The 23691-nt window shown below is 40.0% G+C and overlaps 1 protein-coding gene across 1 annotated transcript in view; it reads left to right on the top strand.

Annotated features, from left to right (window-relative positions):
• The window catches only part of AKAP10 (A-kinase anchoring protein 10), a 79761-nt gene that overhangs the window by 33053 nt on the left and 23017 nt on the right, over positions 1-23691 (top strand). The window contains exons 6-11 of the mRNA XM_049776851.1: positions 4259-4343; positions 5057-5180; positions 6564-6700; positions 12738-12882; positions 15905-16075; positions 23155-23264. Of these exons, the coding sequence (XP_049632808.1) occupies positions 4259-4343; positions 5057-5180; positions 6564-6700; positions 12738-12882; positions 15905-16075; positions 23155-23264 (772 nt within the window). The remainder of the gene's footprint in view (positions 1-4258; positions 4344-5056; positions 5181-6563; positions 6701-12737; positions 12883-15904; positions 16076-23154; positions 23265-23691) is intronic.

Consider the following 23691-nt stretch of genomic DNA (forward strand, 5'->3'; position numbering starts at 1 on the left):
GGGATCATCTCTTAATATTTCTTCACTTCACTGCTCAGCAAAACTAGAAAAATCAAAGTACTTTGCAGGGGCTGGAATGATGGGCAATAGTCTAATGGTCTATGCTTGTATGTGGCTGACCCAGCTTCAACCCCTAGCACCATATATGGTCCCCTGAGCAATACAGGGTGAGTCCCCACCAAACAAACAAACAAACAAAAAAACCCCAAGAAAACAGAATTTCAGAAAACAGAGTAGTTAGGGCAAGCAAACATTATTTTGGGAAATTGTGATGTTTCGGGTTTTTTTGGGGGGGACACACACTCAGTGGTGTTCGGGGATTGATTACTCCTGACTCTGCACTCAGAAATTGCTCCTAGCAGGCTTGGGGGTCATTATAGGATTCGAGGCATCAAACCCTGGTCTGTCCCAGGTCGGCTTTGTGCAAGGCAAATGCTCTACCACTGTGCTATTACTACGGCCCAGGAAATTGTTTTTATCTATTAATCACATATACTTATATACATACACACACAGATATTGAATCTCTTAAATATATTTGTTGACCAGAGTAAGAATAATTATTGAAAGATTTTACTTTGTTGCATTAAAAAGACTTTGATGTACCTGCAATAATAAAGTTGATTTATTCATTTGAATAACTTATTGATTTATAATTTATTATTATTGATTATACGTTATTGATTTATTCATTGATTAAGCCATAAAATCTTGGTTGGCTCCGTTTTATGTTTTTGTTAGAGAAACTGATTTTTTTAAATATGTGAAAGCATATCATTCTATGGCAAACTCTTCTCCGTGTTAAGCTATTCTCATTCTTCCTACGAATACTTCGAGCTTACTCTTTTTGGAGACTGCAAAGCCCATTTAATCTTAGCTCTGGTTCCTAAATTGGCCAGCCATGCTTTCCAGTCAACACCTGGCATGGCTATCATCATTCAGACTTTTCTAGACTAGTTTTTTCTAGTAGTATAGTGGAGTGCCCTAACAGATTGGAATTTGGCTGTCTTCTCCAGTTGGTTACCTAATGATTCTTTTCTGTTTGTTTTTATAACCAAATTAAAGAAGAGGAGCCAAGTAAAGCATCTAAATGTCAAGTGCAACTGCAGTCTTTAGCTACACTTTTCCTTTAAAAAGTCTCATTCTGGGGCTGGAGAGATTGCATGGAGGTAGGGCATTTGCCTTGCATTCAGAAGGATGGTGGTTCAAATCCCGGCATCCCGTATGGTCCCACAAGCCTACCAGGAGCGATTTCTGAGCCTACGTAGAGCCAGGAGTAACCCCTGAGTGCAGCTAGGTGTGACCCAAAAACAAAACAAAACAAAACAAAAACAAACAAATGAAAGGTCTCATTCTTCTGACTCCTGTTTTAATTATACCTGTTTATTGGATGTTTCTTTTTTAGCATAGTTACACTTTATTTGTTGGAGCCTTTAAAATTTTTTTAATTTATTATTATTATTACTATTATTATTTTGGGCCACACTGAGCAGTGCTCAGGGGTTAGTCCTGGGTCTGCACTCAGAAATCACTCTTGGCAGGTGTGGAGGACCAGATGGGATACCAGGGATTGAACCCTGGTCTTCCATGTGGAAGGCAACTGTGCTATCGTTCTGCCCCTAGCTACATTTTAAATTCAAGTAAATTATAAGTGAAGAAGCGTCCACTTTAGCTATTATTTGTAGCATTTGTCAGCTTTTATTTTGTTTGTTTGTTTGTTTTGGGGCGACACTGGTAGTGCTCAGGAATCACTGCTTGGTGGTGCTTGGGGGACCATATGGGGTGCAGGATTTAAACTTGGCTCAGCCATGCAAAGCAGGTGTCTTGCCTGCTGGATGATATATCTAGTGCTTTGCTGGGTTTAATTGTTAATACTATCCTTGGATTTTTGTTTTTGTGGTACTGGGCACCATCTTGGTGTTACCAGGAAATTTTTGCAGCTAGTATTCTTATGGAAACGAATTATGGGACCCAAATTGAACTTCAAAATTTGTTTTATTTTTCAAGCCCAGGAGACATAGATACTCAGATGGTAGTAAGCCAGATCATTTGCTCTGATGGTTAGGGTTCTCCAGAAAGGCACCTCTGTATTCCTTCCTGGTTTGGGGTAACTTTAGGTGACAAAATAATTCAGTTGTCTAGTACCTTAGTCTGCTGCCTGGCCCTGTGGGATGAGCTGAAGGAGACAGAATCGTTAGGGTTTACGGTTTTTTGTTTGTTTTTGAGTTACACCTGACTCTGCTCAGGGGCTTCTCCTGGCTCTACGCTCAGAAATTGCTCCTGGCAGGCTCAGGGGACCATATGGGATGCCTGGATTCGAACCACAGTCCTTCTGCTTGCAAGGCAAATGTCCTACCTCCATGCTATCTCTCCAGCCCCTATGTTTTATATTTTGTGTGTGTTTTTTTAAATAAATCTTTAAGCATCATGATTACAAGTATGTTTGTAGTTGGGTTTCAGTCATAAATATCCCCCTTCACCAATGCAACATTCCCACCACCAATGACCCCCCCCCCCCAAGGTTTTACAATTTTTTAACCTAATTCAAGGTGTTTTTTGTTTTTTGGTTTTTTGATTTTTCGGGCCACACCCGTTTGATGCTCAGGGGTTACTCCTGGCTAATCGCTCAGAAATTGCCCCTGGCTTGAGGGGACCATATGGGATGCTGGGGGATTGAACCGTGGTCCTTCCTTGGCTAGCGCCTGCAAGGCAGACACGTTACATCTAGCGCCACCTCGCCGGCCCCCTAATTCAAGTTTTTTTTTTTTGTTTGTTTTGTTTTTGGGCCACACCGTTGACGCTCAGGGGTTACTCCTGGCTATGCGCTCAGAAGTTGCTCCTGGCTTGGGGGACCATATGGGACACCGGGGGATCAAACCAGGGTCCATCCAAGGCTAGCGCAGGCAAGGCAGGCACCTTACCTCTTGCGCCACCGCCCGGCCCCCTAATTCAAGTTTTTAATTGAAAACCCAATTAGCTTACCTACCCTGATTTGGAGGTCATGAGAATTTTTTGGGGGGGCCACACCCATTTGATGCTCAGGGGTTACTCCTAGCTAAGCACTCAAAAATTGCCCCTGGCTTAGGGGGACCATATGGGATGCCACCACGGTCCTTCCTTGGCTAGCGCTTGCAAGACAGACACCTTACCTCTAGCACCACCTCACCTGCCCCAGGAGGAGAATTTTTAAGAGGGTTCCTCCACCCTTCCCTCTGGCTAGAGTGACTAGATACATCAGTGGCCAAAGTAGCACATGCCCTTGTCTTTTGAGCCATCTACAAACCTTGATAAACAGATAAACAGATAATTTTTTAACAGAACTATTTATCTTTAGATTTTATCCTTAGAATATGAATAGTTAAGGGGCCAGAGTGATAGCACAGAGGATAGGGCTTTTGCCTTGCATTCTGCTGACCCAAGTTCAATACCAACATCCTATATGGTCCCCCAGCCTGTCAGAACTGAGTGCTGAGCCAAGCGTAGCCTCCTGAGTGCTGCCAGGTGTGCCCCCACCTCACAAAAAAGGGGAAAAATTGAAAGGATATTTTCCTTTTTATTAGGGTCTCACCTATCTGTGCTCAGGACTTTCTCCTGTCTCTATACCCAGGGATCACTCCTGATTGGGCTTAGGGGATAGTATATGGTACAGGCAATTGTGCCCATGTCAGCTGTCTGCACCATACTACCTGGCTCAAAGAATCAGCAACCAGGCTTTTTGTTTGCTCTAGGAACACTGTTGGCTCTGGGCTAAGGAATAGTGCTCAGGGTGCTATATGGGGTGCCAGGAATCGAACCTGGGTCAACTGTGTACAAGGCAAGCATCCTATCAACTATTTTTCAGTCCCTAGTTATATTCATTTTTAAAGCTTAGTCTAGAATCTGCCAACTTGCTCTCTAGAAAAAAGTAGATCACTTTAGATTCCTACCTATTCTAGTATCAGTTTTCCAGTGTCCTTGCTTAAGGATAGATATTGTTCAACAGTCAGATTATTACATTTTTTATCAATTTATTAGACTACAGGTGGGGTGTCTGAGCGTGTATCATACATATGTCCATGTATGTGTGTACACATATATTGTTCTTTCGCATGCATGCTTAAAAATTCCTTTCTACCTTAAAACCAGCTGTTTGTATTTTCTTTCCATTTAAAACCTTTTAATTTATGGGCCCTTACAATTATTTCTTACTTTGACTCACAAATATGTTGTTTAAATTTAGTAAAATCTTAAGTATTCACCCCCTTTTTTTTTTCCACAGCAAAGATTTGTGGAGAAGATGGGCAGGTGGATCCCAATTGTTTTGTTTTGGCACAATCCATTGTCTTTAGTGCAATGGAACAAGAGTAAGTTATTTTATACTTTATACTTTATGTTTCTGGAAATTTGATTCAGTATGAGAAATGAGCTTTATTAACTAAAATAAAGTATCCTTGATGATTTAAGTACTTTGAAGGTTCATAGGCTTTCATAGTAGCGTGAACTAACACAATCTTGATTAATAATCCCTTCATGAGGTTCAATCCTCAGCACTAAAGAAAAAAATATTGTTTTAATTCCGAAGTTATTAGGGTGATTGACTAATTAAATAGTGCATGTCTTCAGATGCTTCACCTAGCTTTATCAGTGCATACTTTAAACTTGATAGATGCTGTCTTGCTAAACTCACGTGGGTTTATTGAAATTGACTTCAGATTTTTTTAGATTAATTACTGCTGCATGTCCTTAAAAAATAAAATTCCTGCATATTCATGCTTTGACTTAACATTCATGAAAGGGTTGCTTTGTGAAAGTCAGTGTTAAAGCATAGAAAGAGGGATTGGATATGGTCTTTGGTTACTGTATTATTAAGTATTATGTATTAGATATCCAAGGAGAGTTACAAAGTCATTATGAATTGGAAAAAATAATTATAGGTAAAGGAATCAGACCTGAGATACTGGGAAGGTAAATATTACCGATTTGGTATTTGAATATTTAGTAGGAAGAATGGAATTAATATTTTTTCCAATTAAGTTTTTTCTTTGGTCATTCCCTCACTCCCTTTTTGTCTGTGCAGGCACTTTAGTGAGTTTCTGCGAAGTCACCATTTCTGTAAATACCAGATTGAAGTACTGACCAGTGGGACTGTTTACCTGGCTGACATTCTCTTCTGTGAGTCAGCCCTCTTTTATTTCTCTGAGGTAAAGTCTGCGTTTCCTTTCACACTGTTAGAGCATTCCAGAATATAAGCTATAAATGCTGGGACCCTGTTTATAAAAATTGCATAAAAGATGGCTCAAAGGACTGAAGCAATTGCCTGTTACTCACGGGCCCCGAGGCTTAATCCCAGAGATGCACCGTCTCCCAAGCACATCTGAGTGTGGCCATGAAAACCCTCAGCACTAGTTGGAAGCTCTGACCCCCAAGAAACTAACATAGAAGATCAATTTAATGTTTTTGTATTTAATGTTTTAGTTGTGTCTAATGGCAAGAGTACTTACTTTATTGGCTAAAGAAAACATAAGATCTTAATATAAAATGATTAATTTTCTAAAACCTCAACTTTTAATAAAAGAGCATGTTTTTAATTATTGGGAGCCTTTTTAACTGTAGAATTTTATGATTTATTCTAGTACACAGATGTTTGCAGACCAGATTATAGGAGAAAGAAAGTAGCAATTATTTTTTGTACTATTATTTTACTATTTTACTTTGGAAACTAGATAGCACTGCCTGGTTAAACATTGCCACAATTAAGTAATATATCCATCTTTTGGACATATGCCATTTTAGTATAATGTTTTTGGCTTCAGCAAATGAAATTCTTTTTTGTATATTGTTTGGTTTCTCTGCCACACCTGATGGCACTCAGGTATTATTCATGGTGTACTTGGAGGATTCTATGGGTTGCTGGGGCCTTTATGTATTATGAGCCTTTATGTATTATCTCTCCAGGAAGGTGAAATCATTTATTGCGAAGCAAATGAGTATTAAAGAGAGATAGAGTACTAGTCTCAAAAAATAGTTACTTAGACACACACTTACATTATGCCTCTCTATAAGAATACTGTTATCTAGTCATTTTTCTACTTCCTCTGTTTGCAATAAACTTTTTAGAATTTGTTGAGATTAATTTGCATTTAATGATGGAAATGATCAGGTATGAAAGAATCTGGTTAGTTTACTGTGTTTTTGCCAACAAGAAAATGCAACTAAAATTTGTATGAGTTATACAATGACTGTTTTTGTTTGGTTAGTTTGGGTTGTTTTCTGTTTGTTTGGTTTAGATTGTTTGTTGTTTACTTCCTGTGAAATGTTTTGTTTTGGTTCATACAGTATTGCTTAGGGATGCTAGGAATTGAACTTGGGTTGGCCACGTACAATGCAAGCTCCCTCCTTGCTGTGCTATCGCTAGACTCCTGAGAGATTATTTTTACACTTTACATCTCAAATTGCTGACGACTATTAACTGAACAAGTATATTTTAATTTCTGTGCTGTATTTTAATAATTAAGTCTTATAGATTAGGGTTGAAAATAATCTGCTTATAGTCTTATTTTCCCCTTTATATCTTTCCTTTCTAGTACATGGAAAAAGAGGATGCTGTGAATATCCTACAGTTCTGGTTGGCAGCAGATAATTTCCAGTCTCAACTTGCTGCCAAAAAGGGCCAGTATGACGGACAGGAAGCACAGAATGATGCCATGATTTTATATGACAAGTGAGTTTTACTGAAGATGTATTTATCACTCAGAAAATATCTGTTGAATATTTGATAAGCACTTCTGACCTAAAGGCGAATGAAATCATTCCCAGCTGTCAAGGCACTCTTAGAGAACAGCATGAAAGCTTTTTTCCGTAAGCTTCAGAGGTAGTTCGTTGGGATTTGTAGTTCGTACATGATTTGGAAACAGGCCTGGATTTAAACCTTAGCTGGAGCAATAGTAAGGTAAGGTGCTTGCCTTGCACACAGACAATCTGTGTTCAATCCCTGGCTTCACGTATTGCCTCGGGAAAAAAATACAGAAAACAGACCCAGCACTGCCTTTTCTCCAAGCACTGCAAGCTCAGAATCTCGAGAGGTCCTCAGAATCACCCAATCTGGTTCCCAAAACCAGAAACTTCTTTTCATATGATATGTGTAAAGTTTTGGGGGCTCTTAGACAAGTTTGTAATGTGAAGATATATTTGGGAATCACTTGCTAGACAACATTGGTGGAAAACAGGAAGAATTTTTTTTTAATATAATTTTTATTTTGATCATAGTGTCTTACATATTGTTGACAATAACATTTTAGGTACATATTTACATAAAATCAGGAGGGATTCCCATCACCAAATTGTCCTCCCTACCCCTCCGTTTTTGTCCTACCTCCCATTTCCTCTTTCCTCACCCCCAGGGCGGCTAGAATATGTGGTCCCCTCTGTATCCAACCCCCTACTTAGTAGTCTTGCACCTGTTTGGTCTCAATGCCTCCCTATCTCCCCCTCTAACTGTAGGCAGGACTAGCTAGTTCAAGTTGCGTGGTTTTGCCTGAAAAAGAGAAGATAAATAAACTGGGGTAAGAGTCTAATACTCCCAAAATGGGCGGAATCCTTCTAGAGGCTCTCATCTAGAAAAAAGGTCTGAAATGACCCTTAAGAACAAATTATATCCTCCTAGTCTGAGAAAGCTAGAAAGAACATACTAAGCACGGCGTTGTCATAGAACACACAAGCAAAGTCATAGAAATTTGGGAGAATATGGTACTTTGAGGAAACTTAGTTTTGGGTAATTGAGAGATTAGGGAATGTAATAGGCAGCAGAAACCAATTAGAATATATTGCAAAATATCAGTATATCTGATGACTTTTTTTTTAGTGTTGATCTGCCCATTTAAATTATTGAATTAATTTTAATGAAGGTTTGGATGTAAATAATATTTTCTTATTACTCGTCACTGTCACTGAAAATGAAAGGGTCCAGAATCTTACAGTGAACAGCACTGAAAATAGCTGCTAAAGTGATAGCTGTGGCTGACTCCATCAATAGGGTTTTTCTCCTGTCACTTAAGTTTTCTTGTTCTTTAAGGAAATTAAATGTATTATTCTGGGGCCGGGCGGTGGCGCTAAAGGTAAGGTGCCTGCCTTGCCTGCGCTAGCCTTGGACGGACCTCGGTTCGATCCCCCGGTGTCCCATATGGTCCCCCAAGCCAGGAGCAACTTCTGAGCGCATAGCCAGGAGTAACCCCTGAGCGTTACCGGGTGTGGCCCAAAAACCAAAAAAAAAAAAAAAAAGTATTATTCTACTCTACCACATTGCTAATGGGATAACTTGAAAGTAGGGTAAGTTTCATAGGATTGGGTTCATTGGTTGGAGAAGAGTTAAAAGTACCTGCCTGTGGGGCTGGAGTAGTGGCACAGCATAGGGTGTTTGCCTTGCACGTGGCTGACGTAGGACAGACTGTAGTTCAATCCCCTGGCGTCCCATATTGTCCCCCAAGCCAGGAGCAATTTCTGAGCGCTTAGCCAGGAGTAACCCCTGAGCGTCACTGGTGTGGCCCAAAAAAACAAAACAAAAAAAGTATCTGCCTGCATCTTTGATCCTACAGGCTAATGCTGCTGACCTGTCTGAATAAGAATCACCTGGACATTTATATTAATAGATTTTTCAGGACTGAGGATATGGCTCAGTGATAGAATCCTTGCCTTGAGTTTGTGAGGCCCTGGGAACCAGGTGGTTTCCTGAGCACTATTCTGGAGTAGGTGGGGACCCTTCAAAAGAAAATAAATTAACTAAAAACTAGTGTCTAGTTTTTCTTTTTTAAGAGACTGATTCATCACAGTTGAGGTATAGTGTAGAACCTATGAAGGACTGGAATGCAGGTTCTTCTCTTCATTTTTTTTTAAATTTAGGCACTGTGAAATTTCCAAGTTATTCATGATTGCATTTCAGGCATACAGCATTTCAACACAAGTACCTTCACCATTGTCCCCTTCTCTCCACCAGTGCCTCCATCCCCCTTTTGCAGTTTGTTCCTAAGATTGGCGCTTTTTTCTTTTTTCAGGAATATTTATGGAGACACAGTGATTTACAATGTTCATAATGGAGTTTCAGACATACAGTGTTTTAATACCAGTCCCACCATCAATTTCCCCTTTCCTCCCCAATATCCCCAGGTTCCCTCCCACTCCTTAGTCTGCTTCCTTGGCAGGCAATAAGTAAAAGCCAGTTTGGGATGATTAATTGCTAGATGTACTTAACCTTTCTTAATCTAGTAGAGGACAAACATAGGCACCATTAGAAGTGCCATACTCAATGCCATATGTTGGGAAGTGTCTCCTATCCTTTAAAGGACCTATTATAATGCTTCATCAAACTGGTTTCAAGGTTATAAATTCCTTGAGCAGTTGCCTGTCCATGAAGCTCTGTGTCAGCCCTTCAGATCTGAATGATAATCTAACTGGATAGAGGTGAGGTGTTTATTTCATTGAGTTTTTGTACTATACCCCCAGTACTTTCCTGGCTTATAGTCTCATTTGATAGATCTGTACATCTTATGGACTTCCCTTGGTATATAAGTTCCCTTTTTGGTCTTGTAGCTTTTAGTATTCTGTCTCTTTGGATTTTGTCTTTTCTTTTTTTTTTTTTTCTTTTTTTGGTTTTTGGGCCACACCCGGTAACGCTCAGGGGTTACTCCTGGCTATGTGCTCAGAAGTTGCTCCTGGCTTGGGGGACCATATGGGACACTGGGGGATCGAACCGCAGTCCGTCCAAGGCTAGCGCAGGCAAGGCAGGCACCTTACCTTTAGCGCCACCGCCCGGCCCCGGATTTTGTCTTTTCAATATTACCTATATATTCAAGTATAAGCTGATCCCATTAATTTTACCCTAAAAAAACTGGGAAAACTTAGTGACTTGAGTATAAGCTGAGGTGGAAAATACAGCAGCCACTGGTAAATTTCAAAACTAAAAATATATGCCCAAAACAATTACAGTAATTGAGGAATCAGTAAATAAACACATGATTACATTTATAATACATGATTGATACACTGTATCCCATTAACACATTAACCCTCATATTCAATGGCAACTTTAATAAAGTGAATAAACCATTAAAGTATTGTAACTAAATGGTTAAAAATCCTGAATCCTGGGGCTGGAGAGATAGCACAGCAGTGTTTGCCTTGCAAGCAGCCGACCCAGGACCTAAGGTTCCAGTCCTAAGGTTCCAGTCCGTCCCATATAGTTCCCTGTGCCTGCCAGGAGCTATTTCTAGGCAGATAACTAGTAGTAACCCCTGAGCACCTCTGGGTGTGGCCCAAAAAACAAACAACAAAAAAGAAATCCTGAATACTCCAAAACCCCTAATTATGAGGATTCAGGATTTATGGACATTTATTTATAAAACTTTTCTGCCTGAAACGTGTACCAGTGAATATTGTGGCTTAAATAGTTCAGTGGCATACAGTTCAGGTCAGCCTCTTCAATTCAGCTGCGACTTGTGATCTGAGCTGGAGCACCACTTCTTCCAGCAGATGGCAGAAGACGACTGGAGACTATGTGCATTTGGTGAATGCGCACTGTAATCAAATAACCTATATGACCCGACTATAAGCTGAGGTCTTTGGGCCTCTTGGATCTCAGTGCTTGTACCTCAGTGTTCTCTATTTTCCTCATTTCTGTGAAGTTCTTAATGATTTCTTTAAATGTTGTTTCTTGGGGCCGGAGAGATAGCATGGAGGTAAGGCGTTTGCCTTTCATGCAGGAGGTCATCGGTTCGAATCCCAGCGTCCCATATGGTCCCCCATGCCTGCCAGGAGCAATTTCTGAGCGTGGAGCCAGGAATAACCCCTGAGCACTGCCGGGTGTGACCCAAAAAAACCACACACACACACAAAAATGTTGTTTCTTCATTAAATTTGCCTTTCTGGGTTTTTTTTTGTTTGTTTGTTTGTTTGGGCCACACCCGGCGGTGCTCAGGGGTTACTCCTGGCTGTCTGCTCAGAAATAGCTCCTGGCAGGCACGGGGGACCATATGGGACACTGGGATTCGAACCGACCACCTTTGGTCCTGGATCTGCTGCTTGCAAGGCAAATGCCGATGTGCTATCTCTCCAGGCCCGCCTTTCTGTTCTTGAGGGACTCTGATGTTTCTTATATTGTTTTCTTGAACACAACCAATAGGTCTCTGATACGCTGTTGATTTCTTTTCAGATATATATTTTTTACCTTCTGCTGTTTTCTTTTTTTATTCCTTTCTTTGTTTTTTTGGGCCACATCCAGTGATTTTCTGAGGTTTCTCCTGGCTATGTGCTCAGAAATCCCTCCTGGCTTTGGGCGACCATATAAGATGCCAGGATCAAACTCAGGTCCATCCTGGGTCAGCTGCGTGAAAGGCAAATGCCCTACTGTTGCACTATGGCTCTGGCCCCCTTTCTGCTGTTTCCTATCAGTTTTCTCCTCATCTTGGAGCTCCTCCATCTTTTGCTCAGCTACTGTTATTCTGCTGTTCAGAACTTCAATTGACTTTTTATGTAATCTATATGTTCTTCATTTATGTCATTTCTGATTGTAGTATTTTTATTTCCACTCATACTTGTGTTTTGCTGACAACTTTTGTTATGTCTTTGAACTTGTTAAACATCCTCATCATAGTGTCATTGGATGATTTGCTGGTGTTGTAAATGTCTTTGGTGATACTATTTTTTACTCATTAAACTTGGTGGGTTTCTATGTGTTTCCCCCATTGGCTTTCTAGTGTTTTTGCTATGTTGGGGATGAGTCTTTGTAGTTAGACTCTCTTTTTTTGTTTTGTTTTGTTTTTTGTTTTTTGGGCCACACCGGCAGTGCTCAGGGGTTACTCCTGGCCGTCTGCTCAGAAATAGCTCCTGGAAGGCACAGGGGACCATATGGGACACCGGATTCAAACCAACCACCTTAGGTCCTGGATCGGCTGCTTGCAAGGCAAACGCCACTGTGCTATTTCTCCGGGATAGACTCTCTTAAAGATGCTTGATTTACATCTTGTTCAAGAAAAGAGGGATCATGCAGCTGGTCCATTTTGAACATGGTGACTACATTTGTGGGAGTGGTTACATCTCCACTTAATTCTTTCTATATCATATATATTATTTTTAGGCGTCATCCACTCTTCAATATTTGAATCATAGCTAGTAGTTTGTTAGATAGATGATTAGAAAATAAACTTTTTCCTGCTTTTAATGATAGTTTTAGGTATTTATATCATTGTTTACCAAAATGCTAATTATAGTCTATGAAATTAGAAATGTGAGTTATCATAGATTACATTTTCCTTTCTACATCAAATCACTAACAAGGTTTATTTTACCCAAATATGTGAAATTCATCCATTTCATACCTCAGTCTGAAGTTTTACATGTATATTATATATGCCTCATCATTATTATGGGTTTCTATCCTGTGTAGAGCTACTTTCTGTTCTTTCTGAGATGGTTTTATATTAGCCTCTTAACCTTTTCTTTTTTACCAAGCCGTGGGTAGAGAAAAAGTATCAGTTAAATATGTAATTGATTTCTTTGTATCAGTTGTCTAACTTAAAAATAATCTGGGTGCTAGGAGGGAGATAGAATAGTAGGATTTGTCTCGATAACTCTACCACAGTAGAGCCATCATCAAACCCAGTAGCTGAAGATTTGCAGGCTGGGTCAGTTAACCTCATAGAAAATTCTTTCATGAGCACCAAAGTTATTCTTGCTATGAAGTTTGGTTTTGTTTTGCTTTTCTGCCATAGGTACTTCTCCCTCCAAGCCACACATCCACTTGGATTTGATGATGTTGTTCGATTAGAAATTGAATCCAATATCTGCAGGGAAGGTGGGCCACTCCCCAACTGTTTTACAACTCCATTACGTCAGGCTTGGACAACCATGGAAAAGGTAACTGAGAACTTCAAAAACATAAAATGACAAGAAATGTTATGTGGAACCCAGTAAATATAACTGGAGTTGTATATATTTACTGGAGTTATATGGGGGTAAACGAAGCAGAATAGTTGAAAACTGAAGCAGTGTTGCAGAATGATTACAGTTACAGTCTTTGTGGGCCAAAGTTATAGCAAGCAATAGAACATTCGCCTTGCATATGTGAGGCTTTTGGTTTGATCTCTGGCACCACCAAAGAGAGTAAAATGAGTCAAACCTTTTAAGTTTGGCTTGGTATATTTTAATTTTAATCTTTATAGACAGTAAACTCAGTTATTGAAAATTTTTAGTGCCCTTTTCCTTATCTGGATATTTAAAAATGTGTGCATGTGTGTTTTGTTTTTAAGGATTTTTTTGCGTGGGGTTACAGAGCTCAGGTCTTATGTCTGATTCTGTTCACTGATCACTCCTGGCATTGTTCAGGAAACTGTGTGGTGCTGGGGATAAAATAGGTGGAATGCGTTGGCAAGGCAAGCGTCTTAACTTTGTACAATCTCCCTTGCTCCTTGAAATTGTTTTGAGGATAGAGTCAGAGTGATAATACAGTGGACAGGCACTTTCCTTTAAGTGGCTCACCTAGGTTTTGATCTCTGGTATCGCATATAGTCCCCAATACCCACCAGGAGTAGTTTCTGAGTGTAGATTCAGGAATAATCTCTGAGCATCTCAGGTGTGGCACAAATACAAAAAAAAGAAATTGTTTTGAGAATAAAATTGTGAAATGTTATGAAGTGTTTATTAACATAGTACCCCACATGGAGTTCACATTTAAAAATAATGACTTATGGGGCTCAAGCGATAGTATAGCAGGTAGGATGTTTTCCTTGCACAAGAATGACCCAGGTTCTGTCCCCTGCATCCCATAAGCTGAGAGCCAAGAGTAACCCCTAAGCACAGCCAAGTGTGGCTCCAAAACAAAAGATCTTTCTTTTTTTTTTTTTTTTTTTTTTTTTGGTTTTTGGGCCACACCCAGTAACGCTCAGGAGTTACTCCTGGCTATGCGCTCAGAAGTTGCTCCTGGCTTGGGGGACCATATGGGACACCGGGGGATCGAACCGAGGTCCGTCCAAGGCTAGCGCAGGCAAGGCAGGCACCTTACCTTTAGCACCACCGCCCGGCCCCAACAAAAGATCTTTCTAACGTGTGACCCACCAATCATGTTCTATCCTTGGCAGCACAAGAATTAGGAACACAGAACCTGGAGTAAGCTTTGAGCACAGCTAGGTGTAGCCCAAAAAGAAACATAAAAACCTGTGTCAAGGATGAGGGTAATTGTTCAAAGGACTAGAGTGTATACTTGGCATGCGTTACCCCTGGTTCAGTTCCTTGCATCCCCATGGTTACCAGAGCAAGTGGCATCTATCTCCTTAGCTCTGCTTAGGAGACATCTCTCCTCCCTTAAAAATAAACCAACATAATGCTCAAAACAGATACCTCGAGAGCCAGAGCTCTCAGTAAAAAAAAAAATTGACTTATGGGGCCTGAGTGATAGTAAAGCAGGTAGGATATTTGCCTTTCGCGTGTCTGACCCAGGGTTGATTGCCAGCATTCCAGATGGTCCCCTAAGCACTGCCTGGAGTGATTCATGAGTGCAGAGCCAGGGTAAGCCCTGAACACTGCCACAAGTAACCCCTAAGAATCACTGGTTATAATCCAGAACTAAGGGGGCAAATCTGAAAAGTGTCATTCCATTTAATTCAAGGACCAGAGAAATAGCTCATCCAACAGAGTTCATAAATAGCTTATGGGTGGCCCAGGGATATCTCATTGCCAAGAGTAACCAGTGAACATATATCTGCAGTAGACCCTGAGTACCACTAGGTGTACACCTTCCAACCCCACCCCATTAGTCATTTAACTTAGTTGTCATACTTTTGGTAATGTATTTTAAGGAAATAAATTCAAAAGTAAAAACTATTTTATCTCAAAGACTCATTTCTGACAAATAAAGGATATTTCCAAATTATGTCTGCCTTGAACTGTTTGTTGCTCATTAAAAATCTAAAAAATCTAGGGCCAAATTTATAGCACAGTGGGAAGGGAGTTTGTTTTGCATGTGACTGGTTCAGGTTTGATTCCTGGCATTCCATATAGTCCCTTGAACCTGCCAGGAGTAATTTCTGAGTTCAGAGCCAGTAATATCCCCTGAGTGCCGCTGGGTATGGCCCCAAACAGTACAAAACAAAAACCTAAAATAAATCTTAATTGCCTGGCTGGAGCTGGAGTGATATCAGCATCTAGAGGACTTTGTTGTTGTTGTTGTTTTTGTTTTGGGGTCACACCTGGCAGCTTTCAGGAGTTACTCCTGGCTTTACGATCAGAAATCACTCCTGGCAGGCTCAGGGAACCATATGGGATACCGGAATTTGAATCACCATTCTTCTGCATGCAAGGCAAATGCCCTACCTCCATGCTATCTCTCCGGCCTAGAGGACATTTTTATCTTGCATGTGGCTGCCCAGAGTTCAATCTCTGGGACTCTACATGGGCCTCGAGTTCAAGCCCGTAGTAAACCTTGAATATTACATGGGATAGAACAAAACAAAACAGAAAAAGGTCTTATTGCCTATGTAGCATTAATATAATAATTTCATGCAAAGTTGACTTGGGTGGGGAATTAGAAGCCTATAAATTATGTACTTTTATAATTTTAGTTGCAGCATATACCATACAAAGGCAAAATGCTTAAATTGTAATAAGCACAAGAGAATGTTTCTGTTCTAACTTGAGAAATTGTGGGTAAATATTTTGTTTTGTTTGTTTTGGGCCACACCCATTGGTCCTGGCTCTACAACCAGAAATTGCTCAGGTTGTCCTAGTTCTGTTCTCAGGAATTATTCCTTTATACTTGGGGTTTGAATCCAGGTTGGCTGCATGTAAAGCGCTGCTGTGCTAGCTCTCCGACCTGTTGAATTTTCTTTTAAAAAGTTTCACTTGTATTCATTTCAACACTGAGATAACACATCCTCTCTTTCAGGTCTTTTTACCTGGCTTTTTGTCCAGCAATCTTTATTATAAATACTTGAATGATCTCATTCATTCTGTTCGAGGAGATGAATTTCTGGGAGGAAATGTTTCGGTGGCAGCCCATGGTGTTGGCCCTCCTGAAGACACTCACCCAGGTGGTTCCGACAGTTCGTCTTCTCAGGTATTGACCAGTTTGACTCTGCCATTAGGAAGAAAGGTGTACAAATCCTTCCAATACCACCAAGAATTCCTTTTGTAAGTTAGAAGTTATAGAAATGGTAGGGCCAGAATTATATTCTCCCTGTATTGTTCTATACTGTTGAGTTTAATAATACTGTAGCATAATAATTTTCTTGTTACATCACTATTAATAAGTAACAGTTTGGATTTTCTGACATAGGCCATGGATACATTTTCTTATTTTATATACAGTATTTCCCCCTCACCTTTTCTTTTGGTTTTTGGGCCACACCTGGTGTGGACCATATGAGGTGAATGAACCGCAGTTCTAGGTCAGCCATGTGCAAGGTAAATGCCCTACCAATGTCCCCTTTTCCCCCTTTTTTAAATTAAAATATTGGGACTTGGAGCCGGAGCCTTGGACAGTGGTAGGGCATTTGCCTTGCACGTGGCTGACCTAGGATGGACTGTGGTTTGATCCCCTAGCATCCCATATGATTCCCCGAGCCAGGAGCGATTTCTGAGCACATAGCCAGGAGTAACCCCTGAGCATCACCAAAAACAAAAACAAAAATTGGGATTTACAAGGTTATTCATAGTATAGTTGTTTTTTTGTTTTATTATTGATTGATTGACCAATTGGTCCCTGGGTCACACCCAGCAGTGTTCAGAGGTCACTCCTGGCTCTACACTCAGAAATCGCCCTGGAAGGCTGGGGGACCGCATGGAATGGTAGGGATCGAACAGGGTCCCTTCTGGGTCGCCCGCACACAAGACAAACGCCCCACTACTGTGCCATCTCTTTGGACCTCATGGTATAATTGTTTTAGGCATTTAAGCATTCAAGTTTTATTACCAGTCCCACAAGTGAGACCTTTAATGTTCCCAGTTTTGCACCCACTCCCAAGCCTGCCTCCTTAATAGGCACAAACAAGTTTACTTGCTGATGCCTGTTACCAAGAAATGGCAAATGAAATTATCAGAAAATAGAGCAATAAAAGTCAGTTGACGATAATTATTGTATAAAATAGCACTTCTTTATAGTTGTCGTCAATAAGACTCCTTGGTAGCCTTAACTCCTAATAAGCCTTAGTATCTTTTTCTCCTAATAAAGTTACATAGTATGTGACCCTGCTGAATGTAATTGCTATTTTTTTATATAGAATATATTCTTCGCATTTAGGCATTTTATTTATTTTTATTTGGGGGGGGGCACTGAACCCAGTACACTCAGGGGTGCGCTCAGAAATCACCCCTGACTCGGGGAACCATATGGGATGCCAGGGATCAAGCCCACTTTCATCCTGGGTCAGCCATGTGCAAGCCACTCCTGCCACTGTGGCTACCGCTCTGGCCCCTGCATTTAAGCATTTTAAAAGGGCCTAAATGTTGATAATAACATATACTTTTATGTTTTTGTTGAAGAAAATTCCATATTATAATGTTACAACTTAAATTTTTTTGCTTTGTTTTGGAACCACACTTGGTGGTGCTTAGGGGTTACTCCTAGCTCTGCTTAGGGGTCATTTTTAGTGGTGCTCATGGGACCGTATGGGATGCCGGAGCCAAAACCAGGTCAACCACATGCAAGGCAAACGATCTCCCTGTTGTTCTATTCCTCTGGCCCCAACAACTTGAATCATTTTTGTAAACAGACATGACCAGTATCCAGATCAAGAAATACAATATTGACAGTATCTCCCATTCCAAAGCCTGCCTCCTCATTAGGGTAGCTAATACAATGAGTTGAGATGGCATGTTAGGGACCAGGGATTTGGCTCATTATAGGAGTACTTTGCAAGTGTCGGGCCCTAGTTTCTCGATCCTTAACAGCACATCCACGCAGACACACACACAGGCACACACATGCCCTTAAGTCAGTGTTATTTGTACTTGCCATTTAGGGGTGTGCATGTGCACACATATGCTCAATCTCTATCTCTCCTCTCCAGGCACTGCATGCCCTTAAGTTGGTGTTATTTATACTTGTCATTTGGGAATACAACACCCACAGTGCTTTAGGGACTATTTTGGCATGGTGTACAGGGATGATTCTGCAAGGTGTTCAGGAGAGCATGCAGTTCTGGTGTTCAAATCTATGCCTTCAGTTACAAAACATGCTTACTAACCTTTTAAACAGTCTCCCTGGTCCCTTGTTCTTGTCATTTTTGTTTTTGTTTTTTTTTGTTTTTGTTTTGGTTTTTGGTTTTTGGGCCACACCCGTTTGACGCTCAGGGGTTACTCCTGGCTATGTGCTCAGAAATCGCCCCTGGCTTGGGCGGACCATATGGGACGCCGGGGGATCGAACCGCGGTCCTGATCCTTGGCTAGCGTTTGCAAGGCAGACACCTTACTTCCAGCGCCACCTACCCGGCCCCTGTTCTTGTCATTTTATAACTAAAATTATAATGCATCTATTTTTTTTCTTTTTAAAAAATTGGGTTATTACTCAGTATGACATGAAGTTTGCTCCCTTACATTGTGCTTTGTGATGCTTATTTTTGTTATTTTTATTGATTGATTGCTTTTTCCAACCCTTCCTTTCATTGTTGTTGCAGTGTCCAAGAATTCTCCCTGGTTTTGCTACTCAATTGACACACATTGTGTCGCTTGCACATTTAGCCATAGTAATCATTGGGGGTTGTACTCTTTTAGCCATGTTGCATGCACAAATGCTCGCTCAGGGTCATATTCCTTTAGGTTTGGTGCAATGCTTGTGCACATTCAGATGATAATACTTCATAAAGCTAGTACTTTGGGCCATGATGTTTGCATATCTTTTGTTTTGCAATGCCCAGAATCAAACCTCGAGTCTCACACATGCAAGGCAAATACTTTACAACTGAGCTACATCCCTGGGCCCTTGTCCATCTTTCTTTAAGTTTGTGGTGCTACTCACTACTTTGGGACCAGGGATCAGAGACAGCTGGGCTCAGCTAGCAGAGTTACCAGGATCGTGCTCAGCACATGTGGCAGCTCCAGAGATTAGATTGAGCCTTTTGCTAAATATAAGTGGTTTAAGCCACTAAACTATGCCCTGCATCCATAGTAGTTTTTAGTATATTTACAGTGTTATTTTAGTCATCATATAGGTTAATTTTACATTTTTTTCTATCCAGATAAGAACCCTTGAATATTTTAACTGTCGCCCCTTAAGTTATTGATTTTGCTCATCTACGTTTTGACTCCCTAGATTTTTTATTTTGGGTGTTTGGTCTAAATGGAACTGTATGAGGCTGGAGTATTAGTTCGATAGGCTGAGATCGTACTTTGGTATGCAGGAGCCGCAGATTTGTTTTCTGAGACCATCAGAAGTGACTCCTGGGACACAGAGTTGGGAATGTTTCATAAGCTCAGCTAGGTGTTACCCCATAGTCAGAAATGAATTAATGAATGGATAGATAGCTAAATAAAGCCAACTATGAAACCAACCTTTTTCTCTTAGCATAAGGATTTTAAGGTTCTTCCACATTTAGCATATATAGGAATTTTGGTGTTTTTTTGGTGGCCAAATAATATTCCATTGTACAGACATTTTTGTTTATTCATCAGGTGATGGACATTTAGGCTATTTTTGCACTTACATTTTTATCATAATTCATAACAATATGCCACTGTACAAATTTTTGTGTATATTTTTATTTCTCATTTCTTTATGCTTAGGAGTAGAGTTGATGGTCAAATGATAGCACTTTTGAACTCTGACTTGATGATTGTTTTTTATAATAATTCTTTTTTTTTTTTTTTTTTTTTTTTTGGTTTTTGGGCCACACCCATTTGACGCTCAGGGGTTACTCCTGGCTATATGCTCAGAAATCGCCCCTGGCTTGGGGGGACCATATGGAACGCCGGGGATCAAACCGTGGTCCGCCCTACGCTAGTGCTTACAAGGCAGACACCTTACCTCTAGCGCCACCTTCCCGGCCCCTTTATGATAATTCTTAAAATCAGGAAGTTAAAGTCTTCCAATTTAGTTCTTTTTCAAGATTGTTTGGACAATTCAAGGTCCCTTGAGTTTTACTATGAGGAGAGTATAGAGACTTTTTGTTTGTTTTGGACCACCCACATTGGTACTCAGGGCTTACTCTTGGCTCTGCATTTTGGAATCACTCCTAGAAGGCTTGGAGGACCATATAGAGTGCTGGAGATCAAACCTGGGTCTGCTGCATGCAAGGCAAGCACTCTACTAGCTTTACCACCTACCTCTCCAGCCCCATGTATTACAGTCTTAACAAATTAAATTTCAGTTTCATGAACATGGGCTATTTTTCCATTACTCAAGTCATTTATAAGGTTTTTTAATAGTTTTACTTATGTATTTATTTTTGGTGTGTGAGAGGGATCAAACCAAGGTGAGCCTGAAAATTAAAAAAAAATTGGGCTGGAGAGATAGCACAGTGGTAGGGCGTTTGCCTTGCACACAGCTGATCCAGGAAAGACAGTGGGTTTGAATCCCGGCATCCCATATGGTTCCCCAAGCCTGCCAGGAGTAACCCCTGAGCGTCACCGGGTGTAACCCAAAAACCAATATATATACAGTGTTCATTTTTAAGTCTCTAGAAATGTAATTAATTTCATATCAAGATAAAATTAGGGCTGGAAAGATAGCATGGAGGCAGGGCATTTGCCTTGCATGCAGAAGGACGGCAGTTCAAATCCCAGCTTCCCATATAGTACCCAAGCCTGCCAGGAGCGATTTCTGAGCGTAGATCTAGAAGTAACCCCTGAGCGCTGCCGGGTGTGACCCAAAAACCAAAAATTAATTAAATAAATTTTTAATAAGATTAATTAATATATTCATCTATTTTAAAAGTAATTTCTATAACATTTAGTAAAGGCATAGTGTTAAGCAATATTCACCACTTTCTTATACTATATGATATTAAAATAAAATTTTTTTAACGCTGGCCACTTGACACCAGGTATTGAACTTGGTCTTATACCTGCAAGACATGTGCTCTGTCACTTGAGGTACCTCTTGAAACATCCTTAATTTTTCATTTACTAAGGTGAAATCCTGTGTCCATTAGCAGTGATTCCCCTATTCACTTACATTTTCTCAGAAGAGCTTTAGATTATTGGTCCTTTGCATATTATGAGGGTTCCATCTTTATTTGTTCTCCTATGGATATGTTTATCCCAACAAGATTCATTGAAAAAAAAATTTTGTCATTAAAACAACCTTGGAGCTCTTGTTAAATCATTTGATAGACGTGCTTATTTATTACTATTATTATGATTACTCTTGGTTCTGTGTCTGTCCTTATCTCTAATACCAGTATTGCTTTGTTTGGTTACCATGGTTTTGTAGTAAGTTTTGAAATCAGGAAGTATATATGCTTCCCTCTTTTCTCTCCAAGATTATTTTGACTAGTCTAGTTGCCTTACAGTTTCATAGGAATTTTAGGATTAATGTTTCCATTTTGGTCTAGGTTAGATTACATTGATTTGTGGAGGGGTCGGGTAGGCATTGCCATCTTAAGAGTAGCATGTTTTCCAATTTGTGAATATGGTCAACTACTCTTCTTATTTAGTTATTTATTTAAAGAAAATATATCACATTGTTGACATAACTGATCATAATATATTTGATTTGGCATGACAGAAAGTAAAGTTATTAAGAAATAGAGAACAGAGAATTAAAAAAATGGAAGAAGGGGAGAGAGTTCATTAGCAGTTATATTTGTGAAATTTATTGTATCACCTATAAAGTCATTAATGCAATAGACAAAGGTTTAATATGCTCCCATTTTTTTTTCTCCATTGTGGGCCGGAGAGCTAGCAAAAACCAAAAAAAAAAAAATGTGTGTATGTGTGGCAATTGTCATTTGCGTAGGCACAGCAAAATATGGAATCTTCTTTTTTTTTTTTTTTTTTTGGTTTTTGGGCCACACCCAGCAGTGCTCAGGGGTTACTCCTGGCTGTCTGCTCAGAAATAGCTCCTGGCAGGCATAGGGGACCACATGGGACACTGGGATTCGAACCAACCACCTTAGGTCCTGGATCGGCTGCTTGCAAGGCAAACACCACTGTGCTATCTTTCCGGGCCCCGGAATATTCTTTTTAAGTTGAGTTGGTTAGGCTTTTTTAGGTTTGCTTTGTTAATGTGGTATACTGCATTAATTATCCGATGTTAGACCAACCTTATATTTCTAAAATATTGATAAATATTAGTTGATTAGTATGCTAATCATTTTGCATAAAGTATTGCCTCTTATTTATTTCAGTGCTCCCCTCCCACTCCTGCCCCAATTTTGTGCCTGTTTGCCCCTCCCCACCATGTCTGGTTAGTTCTTTATATTATTGATTTAACCTGATTATTAATCCATAGACATTGATTTGTATTCTATGTTAAACAGTGCTGCAGTGAATAATCTTATATATGAGTAATTTTGTGTCAGTGTGAATCTGTCTATAATTCAATTGCTAATAAGTTTCTGGGTCGATCCTTTGCTTTGTGTGTCACAGAAATAACAATTCTAACATGGTGTTGGTTTGGGTTTTTTGTCTTTTTTGCTTTTAATGAGCAGGAGGCAAGTGCTAGAGGAGAACTTAGTTTTTCTCTTTTGTCTCATGGACTCAATGAGAATCAAAAACATTCCTGTATAGTCTATGAAAAGCTAGACATTATGGTTGTTATTCAAGTTATATAAGACTCAGTAGTTTGGAGTTTTGCATATATATAAAATCTGCATATGAATATAACACATTTGTTGAAACTTGGGTGATTAAGGAAACATATTTAGCATGCATTAGAATCATTACTGTTAAACATTTTGTTAGTGACGGAGTTTAATGAACATTGTATCTGTTATAAGCTGGGACTATTGTCATATTCCAAACCGAGTGTTCCTGAATAGTTCCTACTAACTTGGGGTAGGAGGGTCTTGGGATGTTTGGGCTACTCCCAGCAGTTCTTGGCTCAATGCTGCTTAGGCTTCAGGTCCTCTGGGGGCGTTGAGAGGGTCATTTGGTGCCAGGAATCAAACCTGGGGCTTCTGTGTGCCAGGCATGTGTTACAGCCCTTGGAGACCACTCTTTAGTCCCAATATACTAATAACTCTACCATTTCTTTTGTAGTCCAGTATGAAGAAAGCCAGTGTTAAAATTCTGAAAAATTTTGATGAAGCGATAATTGTGGATGCTGCAAGTCTGGATCCAGAGTCTCTGTATCAGAGAACATATGCAGGGTAAGTTTGACTGTGACTAGAATTTTTACAGACATTGAATTTATGTATCTTTAATATTTTTTCTCTAATAAAGTCCAATTTATTTTTCAGTTTAAACATGTTAAAGTTTATTTAAAAAATACAGTATTGGAAACACTGTAGAAGCTTTAAGAATAGCTGTAACTATAAGCTATATTTATATGTAACACTGTAAGCTATAGAATATGTGTTGTATAGTGTAATTCTAAAAGTCAGATTAGAATGCTATGCTTGTACGGGGCTGGAGAGATAGCATGGAGGTAAAGCGTTTGCCTTTCATGCAAGAGGTCATCGGTTCGAATCCCAGCGTCCCATATGGTCCCCTGTGCCTGCCAGGAGCAATTTCTGAGCATGGAGCCAGGAGTAACCCCTGAGCACTGCCGGGTGTGACCCAAAAACCACAAAAAAA

This window comes from Suncus etruscus, chromosome 7 (genome assembly GCF_024139225.1).
Source record: "Suncus etruscus isolate mSunEtr1 chromosome 7, mSunEtr1.pri.cur, whole genome shotgun sequence".
NCBI lineage: Eukaryota > Metazoa > Chordata > Mammalia > Eulipotyphla > Soricidae > Suncus > Suncus etruscus.